General features: G+C 60.8%; 1 protein-coding gene across 1 annotated transcript; it reads left to right on the top strand.

The window, feature by feature from the left end:
- Positions 1-282: 282 nt before the first annotated feature.
- On the top strand, positions 283-13,075 carry CCND1 (cyclin D1). The gene is made up of 5 exons (XM_022591148.3): positions 283-620; positions 2,178-2,393; positions 2,924-3,083; positions 6,972-7,120; positions 9,724-13,075. The coding sequence occupies exons 1-5, from the start codon at positions 423-425 to the stop codon at positions 9,886-9,888; spliced, it is 888 nt and encodes a 295-aa protein (XP_022446856.1). The 5' UTR covers positions 283-422; the 3' UTR covers positions 9,889-13,075.
- Positions 13,076-14,862: the final 1,787 nt, after the last annotated feature.

The following is a 14,862-nucleotide window of genomic DNA, read 5'->3' as shown; positions in this document are numbered from 1 at the left end:
ACCCCTCTTCCCCGGCGGGGAGAAAGGCAGCCTCGGGACGATTTGCATTTCTATGAAAACCCGGCTTCGGGGGCAACTCCGCGCGGTGCCGGCGCGGCGCCTCCGGGATGGCTTTTGGGCTCTGCCCCTCGCCGCTCCCCGGCGCTCGGCGCCCGCGCCCCCTCCCCCTGCGCCCGCCCCCCCCTTCCCGCTCCCATTCTCTGCCCGGCTTTGATCTCTGCTTAACAACAGTAACGTCACACGGACTACAGGGGAGTTTTGTTGGAAGTTGCAAAGTCCTAGAGCCTCCAGAGGGCTGTCGGCGCAGTAGCAGCTAGCAGCAGCGTCCGCGCGCTCCGGCGAGGGGCAGCAGGAGCTAGAGCCGAGCGCGGACCCAGCCCCGGACCCACCGCCGCCCCAGGCCGCCTAGCAGAGCCCCTGCCATGGCACACCAGCTCCTGTGCTGCGAGATGGAGACCATCCGCCGGGCGTACCCCGATGCCAACCTCCTCAACGACCGGGTGCTGCGGGCCATGCTCAAGGCGGAGGAGACCTGCGCGCCCTCGGTGTCCTACTTCAAGTGTGTGCAGAAGGAGATCCTGCCGTCCATGCGGAAGATCGTAGCCACCTGGATGCTGGAGGTGCGGGGCTCCGGGCGGCTCTCTTAGCACTTTCCTGCGACTTGTTGCGCAAACCCACTTTTCTTTGCCACTCATCGCCCTCCCTTCCCTCCCACCCCAACTTTTGAAGTTTGCCAGAGTGTTGCTAGGAATCGTAGTTCCGAAATATATAGATATTCTGGGTATTTTTTGAACAAGGAGGGGGTGGGGGTGGGGTCATTGGATATTCCCTTGGGGGGCAGCGGTCGAGGAGGGGTACCTTGGGGGAAAGCCACGACCGGGGCACCCCAGTTTGCTTCAGGGTTGGGGCCCGCAGGCTGGGCGCCCTTTGCGGCCCCCGCCTGGACCGCCACTGCTCAGTCCCCGCCTGCGCCAGAGCCCCGCTGCGCCTCTTCTCCCGGCCGCGCGGCCGCTGAGCCGCCAGCTCCAGGGGGAGGGGGCATAGATTTGATTTTTAAATTAATATCCATGGACACGTATGCAAGGGACGCTCGTGCCAGTATTATGCGCCATCTTTGTTCTTTTATTGCAAAGCAAAAGTGTTTATTAATAATTGGGGGCAGGGTGGGGGTGGGGAGCGGCCGGCGAGGCGCTTGGGGCCGCCGCGAGGGGCCGTGCGGCCACCGGGAGCCGGCGGGAGGGGCGAGGGGCCAGAGCTCGGGCAGCTGTGAGGGGACCCCGCTCGGGAGAGGGGGGCCCCTTTGTTCAAGCAGTGAGTCCCGGGGCGCCCCGCACGGCCAGCTTGGGCCGGAGAGCACGCCGGGCTGCAAGGTCGCGTGGCCCCCGAGACGCTGGGGATTGACCCTCATCTGCAGGGGTCTCAGCTTGGGGGACCAGTCCGGAGCGAGCCGGGGTCCAGGGGCACGTTTTCAGGCCTTCAGTGGGCTCCTGAGTGCACCGCAAGTATTTTAAAATAATTTTTAAAAGTGCGGCGTGGTGCCCTTGCGAGAGGGAAACAGCGCCCGCGCCCAGGGGGAAGGGGGGCCCCCGAGTTTGAATTCCTGGGGCTCTCCCTTGAGCCTGCAACGAGCTCCCGACCCCCGGCCTGGGTAAAGGACCGCCTGAGGGTCATTTTCAGGGGTTTTTTATGTACCCAGTTAATTTTTTAATATTTTTAAATATTTTTTGAAAAGATGACGTCTGGGGAAATGCGGCGCGGCGGCCTGGGACGCCACCTTTGTGTCTAGCAGGCGCTGCGAGCGCGGCGCCCATCCCCGCGGCCCGCCCCACGGCCCTGCACCCCATTTGGTGCCGACCCCAGGCCTGGAGGGTCCCGAAGCACCCACGCGGGCCGGGGTCCGCCGCCCGCGCGCGGCACACGCCGGCCAGCCGTGCCAGCTCCCGCCCCCACTGTGCCAGCCTTGCCGGGACTTTCCCTTTCAGTTTCGGGTGGGTGGGTTTGGGGGACTCTCGGGGAAGGGGGCGCGGCGGCGGCAGCTCCTGCCACCCCCTGCCCTGACCCTCCTCGCGCTCGGGGCCCCGCAGCCCTGGCGCGAGCCGGGTGGGGGGCGCGAGGTCTCCGCAGAGGGGGCCGGGCGCTCCCGGTGGCGGCGGTCACGGCCCCCGGTGCCCCGGCAGGTCTGCGAGGAGCAGAAGTGCGAGGAGGAGGTCTTCCCGCTGGCCATGAACTACCTGGACCGCTTCCTGTCGCTGGAGCCCGTGAAAAAGAGCCGCCTGCAGCTGCTGGGGGCCACCTGCATGTTCGTCGCCTCGAAGATGAAGGAGACCATCCCCCTGACGGCCGAGAAGCTGTGCATCTACACTGACAACTCCATCCGGCCCGACGAGCTGCTGGTAACCCTGGGACCCCCACCGCCCCCGGATGCCCCGTTAGCCGTGGGACCCCGGGGGTGGGGGAGGTGCGGAGAGCCAGGGGCCCCCGCGGGCCGCTGAGAGACCCTCTGCCCCCAGGGAGGGCGGCCACACCAGTGGGGCCCCTGTCGAGGAGCTGACGGGTCCCCCGCCGCCCCACCTCACTCACACTTTCTCTCCCTCCGACTCCCACCGCCTCGGCGCCCCTAGCGCCGCGAAAAGTGGGCGGCGTGCGCCCTCTAGCGGCGGCGGCGGCGGCGAGGGGCCCGCGCGAACGACCAGAGCTCGCCTTCCAGGTGCCGCGGGCTTCTGGTCTCCACCCGCGGAGAGTGGGCTTAATCAAGAACGGGAGCCTTTGCGAGCGGCACCTTCTCTGTTTGGATGTGGGGTTGCGCGTTGTCCCCCCAACTTCCCGGACCCTCCAACACGCCCCATTCGTTCTCCTTGCCCCCTGTTGCATTGGGGTCCGCGCCTGCGCCTCTCTTTACGCACGTGTCCCTCCATTTCCGCAGCAAATGGAGCTCGTCTTGGTGAACAAACTCAAGTGGAACCTGGCTGCCACGACCCCGCACGACTTCATTGAACACTTCCTCTCCAAAATGCCGGTGGTCGAGGAGAGCAAACAGGTCATCCGCAAACACGCGCAGACCTTCGTTGCCCTCTGTGCCACAGGTAGGGTGCTGGCCGGGCCTCTGGGTGCCCCTGGAGGAGCTTCTTGTCCTCTGCCTCGGTTTCCCCATCCAAGGACATGGTCCCCAGACTCCTCCGCTCTCGGAAGCTTTCCTCTTTCCCTGTTCCGGGGAACAGAGGGCTGGGCTTCTTGTTGGGGCTCCAGGGAGGGGGTGTGGGCTCCTGGGCCCGGGCAGCTGAGGCTGGGCGGCAGCCTGCCTGTGTCCAGCTGGTGTGGCTTCTGCTCCCCACGCCAGGCGGGGGTCACTACATGCTGAAAGGGGTTGACTTTGGCAGTCCAGCCTGCCTCCTCCCCCCACCCCAGTCCTTCCCGTGTCCTCAAGGAGCCTGAGCGGCGGGGGCCCCCTCCTGGCCTCTCCCAGGCTGGGCCACCTGCCAGGGGCGCCTACAGGGGTGGGGAGCGCCGGCCGGCAGTGCCTGGACCACGTGCTCTGGGCGGCCAGCAGCGGCCCTCATGCGGGGGCGGCCAACAGAGGCGCTTGGCCGCCTGAGGCCCCGCCAGGGGCGCCGCAGGGCGGCTCAGCTCACTGCCCTGGGAGTGGCTTCCTAGCGGCCTGGGCTTGGGCTGCTGTGGTTGGCGGCAGCAGCAGGCCCTCCGTCCTTCCCCCGGCACCGCTCTGGACCATCCCTGGGGGCCCCTCCCCGGTACAGCCCTCTCTCCAGCCCCCAGACGGCCAGTCACTCAGAACCCAGTGAGACACACGGTGCTGCCTCCTGCTTGTCCCAGCCCTGCCCCTGAGCCCCTGCGACCTCTTCCTCCCCTCCAATCCCATGAGCTGGGCCCAGGACCTCTGGAGACCCTGATCGGAGGACCCTTGCCCCCATCCTGCCCAGCTCTGCCGTGGGCCACCTCTACCGCTGGCCAGGCCTCAGCCATCAAATCTGCTTGGGGCTCACTCGGTGCGACCTGAGGGCGACAGGGCGCCAAAGGGGGGAGTTGGCATCCTTCACCCCCTCCCCGGAAGGGGTGGAGCCCCCCCCAGCCTGCCACCTCGTGTCACTCTCCTGACGTCTGGGTGCTCTGGTGACCGGGAGTTCTGGGTTAGGAGAGCTGGGAGGATTCTGCTGGCCTCCCCACCCTCCTTTGTCCGCTCAAGGCGTGAACCCCTCTTTCTGAGTCCTTCCAAGCGAGCCACGGGGTGGGGGCAGACAAGAGGCCCAGATGAATCTGAGGGGTCAGGGCGCCCCCTCGCCGGGCATTCCTGCCCCGCAGCACCCGCCCTTGGGCGGGGAGGGAGAGGCTCTCACCCGCGTCCCCTCAGCCTCCAGGGGCCTGCCCAGCAAGCAGGCAGGGAGGCATTCTCTGGCTGGGACGCCTCTGAGAAGAGAAGCCTCCAGGGACTTCCCAGCAGCCTTTTATGGAGCTGAAAGTGGTTCAGAGAAACGGCAAAGTCTCCGGCAGATAATGCAAAGAACACTTCCTGCGTGCCCTCCCCCCAGGATGGCTGGGGCAGCCTGGACCTCCCCCTCTCCCAGGACCCCAGGAGGCGGGGTGTGTAGCCCGCGTGGGGTGCTGGCAGCGCAGAAGCCGGGCGCAGAGGCCGTGAATGTGCTTGGTGCTGGCTGTCCAGCTACTGAGACTGTCCAGCACCCCCGGCCTGGGCACACCTCGGGTGAAGGCGGAGGGATGGCCAGGGGTGACCCAGCTTTTCACATGTGTTAGCTTCGGTGGGTCCCGGTGGGGGACAGGCAGGCCAGGGGAGGGAGGGGAGCGGCACCCCACCACGACCGGGTCCTGGTCCGTTGGAACCTAACTGGCACACAGCAGTGTCCTTAGTAACAAGGGGGCCTCTCAAGATGAGAGAGACTTATTACAGCCTAAAAACAAACAGATTTTGTGAAGTGGCGGCTTGAGTAAAAGTCCCGGGAGATATTTTGCTCTCCGTGTAGCAAGGGTCCCTTTTAAAGGTGCAGGGGGCCAGCGGGGGAAGTGGCCTCTGCTCTCCCTGGTCCGTGCGCCCTGCAGACCTGGGTTCCCGGGTGTGCATGGGGGCGGGAGGGGGCACGTCACCCATGCACAGAGTTGGGTTTTGCCCTGTTTTTAACCTGTGTACGGATGTGTGCACGCAGTAGAGCGTTTCTTGTGCTGCGGCCGGTGAGTTACCTCTGAGGTTGGCACGTAACTGAGCTGAATGAATGGGTCTGAGCAGGGTCAGTGGAGCGGTGCAGCTCCGATGCCCACCCTGGCCGTGGCCTGCTGGGCTCTTTGCAGCCGGGCAGTGAACAGGAACAGCTGTTGGAGCTTCCGAGTTGCAACGTGCGGGCTTCTCAATCTAAGCCCATAAACCCGCCAAGGCGCATGCACACGTGCGTGCGCACACACACACACAGCCTGCGTTTAGTTATTCCTTCCCTGTTGGACCGGGTCTCAAGCTGCGGCCAGTCAGAACCTGCGCTCTGGCCACAGCGATTTCTGTGCAGTCCTGGTTAGCCTCAATGAAAACCTCTCACCCCGGGCTCCTGGCTCCCAGCCTGGGTGGAACTGCTCCCGTTTAAAGGGGAGAGAGGGCGCGCCTTGTGAGGGGCTTGCTTTTTCAAGTGGTCGGAGCGCCCAGCAGCAGCTTTGTCGCCCCGTCAGTGTGACCACCTGGCTGCCTTTCTTCTTCCCACCCCTCCGCTGGCTCCCGCTCCGCTGAATGAGAGGCCCTGGCTGTTTATTCTCAGGCCAGTGGGAGGGGCAGGGGGTGCCCCCAGCCCCCGGGGGCCGCACACTCCCTTTGTGCCCAGTGCCCTCCCACTCAGCTCACCGTCCAGTTCCAGGGCACAGGATGAGGGGATAGGGGCTGACCTTCTAGGGCCTGGCTCCACACTGAGAGGCCCTCTGGTTCAGATGCTGAAATCGGTGGCCTCCCCTGCCAGGAGTTTCTCGTTGGGAGCGACAGAAAGGCAGCCCACAGGCGCTGGGTCGCCTCTTAGGTGTCCTCACGTCCGTGACGAGTGTGCCGCCAGGAGGGAAACCAGAAGTTCCCATGTCAGTGAGCTGCCAGGAGGTGACCCTGGAGCCCACCTGCCCAGAGGTGCAGGGTTTCCCAACAGTTTGCGGAGAGCTGCCGAGGACGGGCAGATGAAGTAACGCTATAGCCCTGCCGTGTCCCTGGAGGCAGATGAAGTGGGGATAAGCATCTGAGGGCAGTGGGGGCTTCCCTGGGCCCATCTTCCCATGTGCAAGACGGCCACTCCCCCTGGGACCTAGCAGCGCAAGTACTTGGGGGTAGTGTTGTAGGGGACGCGTCTGCTTCCTTGCGGGTTTTCCCCGCCTTTCTTTTCGTCGGGCTTCTGTGAATAAGTGATACATTCACAGGCTCACGTGCTAAGAGAAGGGAGTGAGCGATGACCCCTCTGCAGAGGCCACTGTGCCTCCTTCCCCCGCCCCCCCCCGCCCCCCCCTGCCGTTGTCTCTTCCAGTAGCTGTTCTCTTGGTTAGCATTTCTGCTGTTTGCCGGGGGGGGGGGGGGGGGGGGGGGGCGGGGAAGGTGATGGGAGGTTTTTTGTTTTTTTACCATTATTTATTTGGTTGCATTAGGTCTTAGTTGCAGTACTTGGGCTCCTTAGTTGTGGCATGCAAACTCTTAGTTGCAGCATGCCTGTAGGATCTAGTTCCCCGACCAGGGATCCAAGCCGGGCCCCCTGCACTGGGAACGCAGAGGCTTAACCACTGCGCCACCGGGCAAGTCCCTCTGCTGTTGTTAAGTGAGCATCACAAGCTCGTGATCAGAGAGTCCGGCCCGGCTTCTGCCCCTGCTGGCGCCCACTTCCTGACCACCCCCTCAGGACCAGCCATCTGCGGGACAGGGCCTCAGGGGGGTCCAGGTCACAGGGGTCCTGCTGCGTCCACACTCACAACCCCTTTGCCTCCCTCACTCTCCACAGATGTGAAGTTCATTTCCAACCCGCCCTCCATGGTGGCTGCCGGGAGCGTGGTGGCCGCGGTGCAAGGCCTGCACCTGGGAAGCGCCAACAGCTTCCTGTCCTATCACCGCCTGACGCGGTTCCTCTCCAAAGTGATCAGGTGTGACCCGGTAAGTGACCGCTCCGGCGCTGGCTGGGGGCCTGTCCGGCACCGGGTACTAGAAGCATCCAGGGCCTGGGGGTCCCAAGCTGCAGTCGTCTGGTGGGAAGTGGCAGAGGCTGGGGCCACGTGGGGGACAGGCAGCCACCTGCGTCCAGAGGCACAGGACCTGGCCGTGGCCCTGGCACACGCTGCCTGGGGGCCACTCCACCCCGTCTCCTGGGGGGCTCCTTTGGGAGGAGAACCACCTCCCAGAACTTGCAATGGGCGGGAGGGTCCTCCCAGGCTTCTGGTGGCCCCAGGGGCGCCCAGGAGCCTTAACCCCTCCTGGGGTCGTGGCGGGGGGGCCGTCAGGAAGAGGGGCCACATGGCAGGCCGGATCAATGATCCGTGCCCTAATGGTGTGTGGGGTGAGGCCCAGTCGAGCTTTGTCTGGGCGGCAGCGTGGACTCCCGACAAATGGCCGCTTTACAAGGGCCCCTGTGAGGTCTCCCGTCCACAATGGGCCTGGTACAGACAACTTGTTTTTATGACCCCCTTTGAGAGGCCGCTGCTTTGGAAGCCGGAGTCCATTGTATCTTTTTACTTAAAAATGCCACTGTCTTATTCCCCATTCTTTTCTTTTCTTTTCTCAAAGAATTAAAATAACAATTACAAGGGCTTGGGGCTTCACCAAATTAGATCAGCGAGGTTGGTGGCGGGGGTCACTGCCAGGCCCCACTAGTGTCCCGAGTAGGAGCCAGTGACCACCTTGACCCCGATCCCCGGTCCGGGTCCGGCTCCGGCTCCGGCCGCTTCTGGCGGTCCACCCTCGAGCGCCCAGGAGGCTCGGGGAGGAAAGCTGGTATGAGATGGATGCCTGCCTGTTCTCTGCCAATGGTGCTTGGCCACCAGCCTGCGTGACCCCCAGAGGAGGATGCCTTCTTGTTTGTAGGCGCGGGCAGCTCGGTGGCCCCCTGGGAGGGGGAGGCATCCTCACCTGGCTGCCAGGGCCAGCGCCATCCCCCAGCTAGAAACGCCACAAACAGCGCTGTCTACAGACAGTGGTAGGAAATCGCTGTGTGATCCCTTATCTGAATAGAGATTATTTTAATTAGATCTTAAGCAAAATGCCTTACGGCTGAGGAATGGTGGGAGGAATCAGTTGAGGCTGAAATTCGTTAGTCTGGTGACCGGTGACAAATGTCGCTGAGCTCAGACGCAGCAAATTCTGGGCTGTGGAGGCCCCGGGCCGTGGCTGAGTCTGCCCTTCCCTAGAGCTGGCCCCCGTGGTCACAGTCTGCTCTTCACGGGGTGAGGCTGCAGTGCCAAGCAGGCTGCTGGGAGGAGGAAGCACGGGCCGTGGAGCTGGAGGATGCGCCGGGGCCTGCAGAGGGGAGGCCCCTCCTGTATGCTTCTGCTCTCCGCTCCACAGTGTGGCCCCCCAAGTTACAGGGGCCAGGGAGCCACCTCTGGGGGGCTGCCTTCAGTGGGTGGGTGGAGGCTCTCGGGTCTCAGTAGGCCGTGGTGGGTGTTTGGATCAGAGCCTGAGGAGGCCGTCAGGAGCCTTGGGCCTCAGTTTCCTCCTCTGTAAAATGGGGCCTTTGGCACCTTCCCTGCCTCCTCCTTTGTCGTGATGAATACTGAAAGGGTGGTTAGGAAAGCCCCCCCGCCCCATAAGCCCTGTCCCCTTGGGAGATCTCCAGGGATTCATTCAGAAGCCCTCTTGGCCTGGCTTCACTTCTTTGGGGCGGGGTACACCGTTTCCAGCCCCATCTAGGAGGAAGTTAGCAGTGCCTTCTCCGTGCTGAACCTCGTTCCTGTGGGAAAGGCATGGGTCTGTTTCCCAGGCTGCCCTGGAGCCTTTCCCTGGCTCTAGAACAGAAGCCCCGTGTGGCATCCCAGGAGTTGGGACAGCCTCTCTGTTCAGATCCGGGAGCCGCGACTGCCCGGCTGCGGGCGGTGCCTTCGAGCTGCTGGGAGATGTGCCCGTGGTGGGACCAGGAGAGGCCCCCGGCCTCCGGGGTTCCTCCTCTCCATTGAACACGCGGGGTGGTCGCTGCTAGGAGCTGTGCGCGGCCGGAGCGTCTCCCAGGACGCAGGCCCGAACGGGAGAGGACAGGGGATAAAGGCCCCAGGGCCACCCAGCATTCATCCTCGGTCAAGCACGGCCTAACGCTCTTGACGGCCATTCATCACGGAATGCTGGGTTCACTGCGAGGGCTGACACGGCAGAGATTAAGTCCGAAAAGTGGGCCTCAGAGGGCCTCCCCATCCTGGATCAGATGGCACTGCATTCGCGGAGGGCAGCAGTGGGGCTGGTGGGAACCTGGGCCCAGAGATGAGAGCCCGGCGAGGAGTTCCAGCGAGCGGCCGGGCAGGCAGGGGATTCGGGGCAGGTGGGCAGGAGCGTCTGTGTCCACCAGAGCCCTTGGGTCCCGAGTGGGCTCACCGTGGCCTGGTTGACGTGGGCTTTTCAGGCCGGGAGGGCAGCTGGTGGGCAAACAGGGTCGCCACTGTCGATCCTGGGGTCTGGGCGGCGGCTTCCTGGGTTTGGGGGAGGCGGCGTTTTCGGTGAGCATTGGGAAGGGGCCCCTCGCCGCGGGCCACCTCCTGAGGACCTGTCTCGTGCAGGACTGCCTCCGCGCCTGCCAGGAGCAGATCGAGGCCCTCCTGGAGTCCAGCCTGCGCCAGGCCCAGCAACAGAACTTGGACCCCAAGGCCGCGGAGGAGGGGGAGGAGGAGGAGGAGGCGGACCTGGCCTGCACGCCCACCGACGTGCGCGACGTGGACATTTGAGGGCGCCGCGGCGGGAGCGGGGCCGGCCGGGCTCGGCGGACAGAGCCGCTCAGGCCCGGTCGCCGCCGGAAGGCAGCCCGCCCCTCAGTGTCTTGGTGTTTCCCTTTGCTCTTTCTCCCTTCTGTCTCTGAGTTAAGCAAAAGAAAAGAAACGTCCCCGAAAACCTACTTTAAGAAAAAAAAAAAAAAAAAAAAGGAGAGGAAAAAATAGAATTTGCATAACCCTGAGCTGGAGGGGGAGGAGGGTTGTGCTACAAAAATAGAGGATTGTATACCCCGTAATCAACTAGTTTTTATATTCATGTGTTTGTGTCTCTGTGTTATAAGGATAGGCGTTAACACAAGAAGCGAGTCTGCAGGGGAGGATTAGATTTGATTCTTTATGTGTTTCAAACAAACAAACAAAAAGCATAAAAACGTTTGAAAAAAAAAAAAAATAGGAAGAAGTCCACAACCCATTTTTAAAGTAGAAGAGGGTTTTAGATAGAACTCTACCCGTGTGCTTTTCCTAAGAGCACAGCTTTAAAGCGGTTCTAGGCATCCTGTATCTCGCTTATGCATGTAGTCACTTTATAAGTCATTTGTTTATTTTATTTCGTAGGTAGGCATGTAACCTTCACCTTGTCAATGGCTGATGTAACCTCTCGGCTAGGGTAGCGTAGAGTTCGGCATTTTCAAGGCCTGATCCTCTTTCTGCCTGTGGACCAACCACCTGAGGGGTTTGTCGGGCGCCAGCCTGCGCCTCGGTGACGGAAGGCCACCTCCGACTCCTAGCGTCCGCTACTAGAAAGAGAGACCGCAATAGTGACCTAATATATTCTATTTTTATAATCTTCATATTTTTGTAGTTACCTGTTTATGAGGTGCTGGTTTTTCACCCAACAGATCTGCAGCCTGCTCACATCCAGGTGAAATCTACAGCTGTTTTTTTTTTTGTTTTTTTGTTTTTGTTTTTTGTTTCTTCTCAATATTCCAAAACCATTCCATTTCAAAGCACTTTCAGTCTCTAGGTGACATCTCTGTGTATGTTGTGTGTGGAGGGGGCGGGGAACGGTTTCTTAATGGAATGGTTTGGGAATATTCCAGTACTTGGGTGCAGACAGGATGGCGAGGCAGGTGCTTGTCGATATGGTGTTAGCGAAAGGGAGATGATGTTTTGGAGGGCTAGGTTCCGGTCAAGGAGAAGAAAATGTGCATTCATTCTCACACTGCCAGGATGATGTGTTCCTTTCCTTTTCTGTAGAGAAGTTGAAGTTTAGGAATCCTTCCGTGCCAACTGGTGTTTGAAAGTAGGGGCCTTAAAGGTTTACCTAGAGAACCAGCAGTTTCAGAGTTATCGTTAGATGTTTTGCAACGGAAGGTTTTTAAACACTAAAATATATAATTTATAGTTAAGGCTAAAAAGAATATTTATTGCAGAGGATGTTCGTAAGGCCAGTATGATTTATAAGGTAATGCAATCTCCCCTTGATTTACACACACACACACACACACACACACACACACTTTTCTGCCTTAGATGTTGCAGGTGTCAGGTGTAGGACAGTTTGTTAAAGTTAGGTCCTTTTATAAGAGAGGGAAAAAAATCCCGAGAAAAAAACCACAATGACATGGATTTGGCTAATTTGGCCCGACTGGCTTTTCGCAGAGTGATCCAGCTGGAGAGGTGTCAGAGTTATAAGCACAAATTAGGATGCTGGAAACAAGTTCAGTTCCAAGTTCAGTTCCAATACGATCTCATCCCCGAACCCTCCTTTCAAAAAAGAAATTTAGCAACCGCTAGATAATTTGCACATCTTGGCTATGTACCTTTTTGTAATTATTCTGTAGGGAGTGTTGAAGGGAGCGAGGAGGTGAGGGAGGAAGTGTGTGGAGGGGAGGTGGGCGGGGACCACGTGAGGGACAGGCTGCGGCTCCATTTTTCTTTATTCGCTGCTACCGATGACTTCCCAGTGCAGTTTGGAAACAGATGCATATCGCTTCTCTTATCTTTCACATTGTTTTGCTGCTATTGGAGAATCAGTTTTTTTTTGTTTTACAATGTCATATACTGCCATGTTCTAGTTTGAATTTTCTCATAGAAAAAATGTATTACGGATGCCTTTCGTTTTTGGTAGCGTTGTTGTTTTCTTTTTCTTTTTTTTTTTTTTTATGTGATCAATTTTGACTTAACGTGATTACTGCTCTATTCCAAAAAGGTTCCTGTTTCACAATTACCTCAAGCTTCACTTAGCCATTTGCAGACCAGGTGGTCAGGCTCTGTCTGCTGCTTCGGCAGACGGACACGCGGACGAGATCCCAAAAAGGACCTGGTGGGGGATCCCCACCCCGCCGGGCCGCGTTCACGAGGACCCCCGGGCGTCTCTGGAGACAGGCCATGTCCGTTTCCTTTGCCCTGCGCCTGTTATGCTGGACTCTCCATCTGACCTGGGATTTACCATCATCGTAGTTTTTACAGCCCGTATCGTTCTTTGCGTATAGCTATGAAAGTTGCATTATTATTATTATTATTATTATTGTAACAAGTATGTCTTAATGTGCCACTGTGGTGCTGTGCTGTAGGACTCGGTCATTTGGCATGAGTGGAATCGCTTCTGGCCTGTGTCACAGTTTGGGGTGCGTTGTATCTGTTGTTAGTGTTGTTTGTTGTTCTGGTCATTATAGCAAATGCTCCTTTAAAGAGACTTCAGATCTCAATGAAGCCAGCCAACAGTGCTGTGTGCCCGAGAGCCGTCTAACACGCTGCCGAACCAAAAGGATTTGGATTTGCACCGTCCGCGGCGGCCCCAGGCGGGGCAGCCCGTGCGCTTCAAGGCCATTGGCAGGTGCAAACCCGCCCCGCCCCGCCCCGCCCCACCCCTGCAGGAACACTGCTTCCGCTTACCTCAACCATTCTGGCTGCGGCGTCTCTGTCTGAACCAAACGGGGTCCGTGAGGGACGGTCTCTCCGTGGTGGGGGGTGAGATGTGTGTGCTCTAAGGCCAAAGGCCAGTGGCAGGTCCGGGAGCACAGGAAGTCTGTCCCGTGACCAGCAAGCCTGAGGGTCCGGGCGGGCAGGCACTTGGGGGTCTGTGTGTGTTTTTGGTTGCACACCACGGTGTTTCCCAGCACAGACATGTAACCGGCACGTTTCCAGCAGGAAACAAGACAAACGTGAAAAGTCTAGAAATAAAATTGGTAAAACCCCAGTGCAGTGTCCGCTTGTCTGTTTCCTGGGGCGGGCAGGGAGCCAGGGCCATGCGCCCCAAGTTCCTTGGATGGGGGTGGCAGGCGGGTAGGGGGCCCGCCTCGGCCCTGCGGACACCGGGGCCAGGCCATCCTCTGTCATGGGGGACTGCCCTGGGCACCGTGGGCTGTTGGGCTGCATCCCCGGCCTCCACCCGCTAGATGACAGGACCGACCCTGGTCGTGACAACAAAAATGCCTCCAGACATGGCCAGCGGTCCCCTGGTGATGCAGAAGGAGGGTGTGATGCCCTCCCAGCCGGGAGGAAATCCGGACCAGAGGTCAGTAGTGGGAGAGGGCCGCGTGGACCGCCCCCCCCCGCCCAGAGTTTAAGGACGGGCTTGCAGGCAGCCCCGACCACCTCAGACTACGGCTCTGGCCCCGGTGACGTGAGCCCCGTTGGTCAGCCGCCTCCCAGCCCACGTCTGGCCAGTCGCCCTCCCAGGTTATTTGCAGATAGGAAAGTAAATGAATGCGCTAACCCTCTTCTGGCACAAAGTGCTGTTTGCTCTGGGTGAATCATGGCCCCAAGGTGCCCTGAGCTCGGGGCAGGGGGGAACAACGCCAGTGTCCGGGCAGCGGTCCAGTGGCCTTTCACACGGACCCGGCGACCTGGGAGGCCTGGTGGACACCTGTGACGTCCACCTTTGGGCTCCAGATGCCTGCGAACTGGCCGCGTTCCCAAAGCCGGTGGAGGTGGGAAATGAATCTTGGTCCCAGCTCTGCGGGGCCGAGGCCTCTTCCCAGAGCCGGGAGCTCCCCAAGGTGCCCTCACCCCCCAGCTGAGCATTCAGCGAGCGCTCCAGGGCCAGGAGGAGGCCTGGGTCACGCGCCAAGGATGGCACTACTTACCAGGTCAGTTCACCGCAGCCCTAACGAAGCGCCCGCCGTGTGCCAGCCTGCCCAGGGGGTGCCCGCAGGGTCGGTGGGGCCTGGAGCTTCTGGGAGGAGGTGGGGTGTGCAGGCGCCAGAACTGCTGCCTCCCTGCCCCAGTCCCTCGCCGGCTGGGTGGGGACGTGAGGCAAGGCCCCTGCCCCCGGGGCCTACAGGGTGCTCTGAAAGGGGACCGAGCGACGGTCAGAGCCTCGGGAGGTGCCCTGAAGCCCAGGGCCTGCTCTGCACCACCGCGGTGGCTCAGCCCCGGGGACCCGCTAGTCTGTGTCAGCACCAGGGCCCAATGACATCGACGACCATGGGCGTACAGAGGGGCCCAAGCGAGGCTCCGACGCTGCGAGGGCCTCGGGGTATCTTGAGGAGCAGGGCCAACAGTCTGATTGCATTAAGTTCCAGCGAGAATCCGGGCAGAGGAAGCCGGGGGGCGGCCTGCACTCCACAGGCAGCTGGACGCACAGGACGCCAGACCTGCGGGGCTGTTTGATGGTTTCTAATGTTGCAGGTGGAAAATCTGTTTGTGGGCTGACAGGTCGGACAGTGGAAACGAAGAGGGCGTGACGGGGAGGTGGCCTGTGAGGCACGGCGGTGGGGGGAGGCAGGGGCAGGGGCGCAGATGGGACCCAAAGTACACAGAGGGTTTGGGCCGAGTGAGGAGGGTCCCGGAGCCCCCCAGGGCCGTCTCCACGGCCGTGAGGCCCCCGGAGGAGGGGCAGCAGGCTTCTCTCAGTTATGCCACGGGCCCAGACCTCTCCAACCGCCCACGTCAGCTGGGGCATCCCCCATCCCCCCCCCCCCCCGTGGGGGTCTGGCTGCCCTGTGCATATCAGGAAAACAAAAACTGGCCTTTGGAGACAAA

Source organism: Delphinapterus leucas, chromosome 7 (genome assembly GCF_059928025.1).
Source record: "Delphinapterus leucas isolate spDelLeu-1000000601 "Yukka" chromosome 7, BTC_Dleu_Yukka2, whole genome shotgun sequence".
In the NCBI taxonomy this organism is placed as follows: domain Eukaryota; kingdom Metazoa; phylum Chordata; class Mammalia; order Artiodactyla; family Monodontidae; genus Delphinapterus; species Delphinapterus leucas.
This window is presented reverse-complemented; position numbering and strand designations above follow the sequence as displayed.

Bases quoted from the DNA above. Each gene is read 5' to 3' on its own strand.
- CCND1 (XM_022591148.3), top strand. From the start codon at position 423: ATGGCACACCAGCTCCTGTGCTGCGAGATGGAGACCATCCGCCGGGCG. The intron at 3,084-6,971 runs GTAGGGTGCTGG...CACTCTCCACAG, and splicing joins CGTTGCCCTCTGTGCCACAG to ATGTGAAGTTCATTTCCAAC. The intron at 7,121-9,723 runs GTAAGTGACCGC...TGTCTCGTGCAG, and splicing joins AAGTGATCAGGTGTGACCCG to GACTGCCTCCGCGCCTGCCA.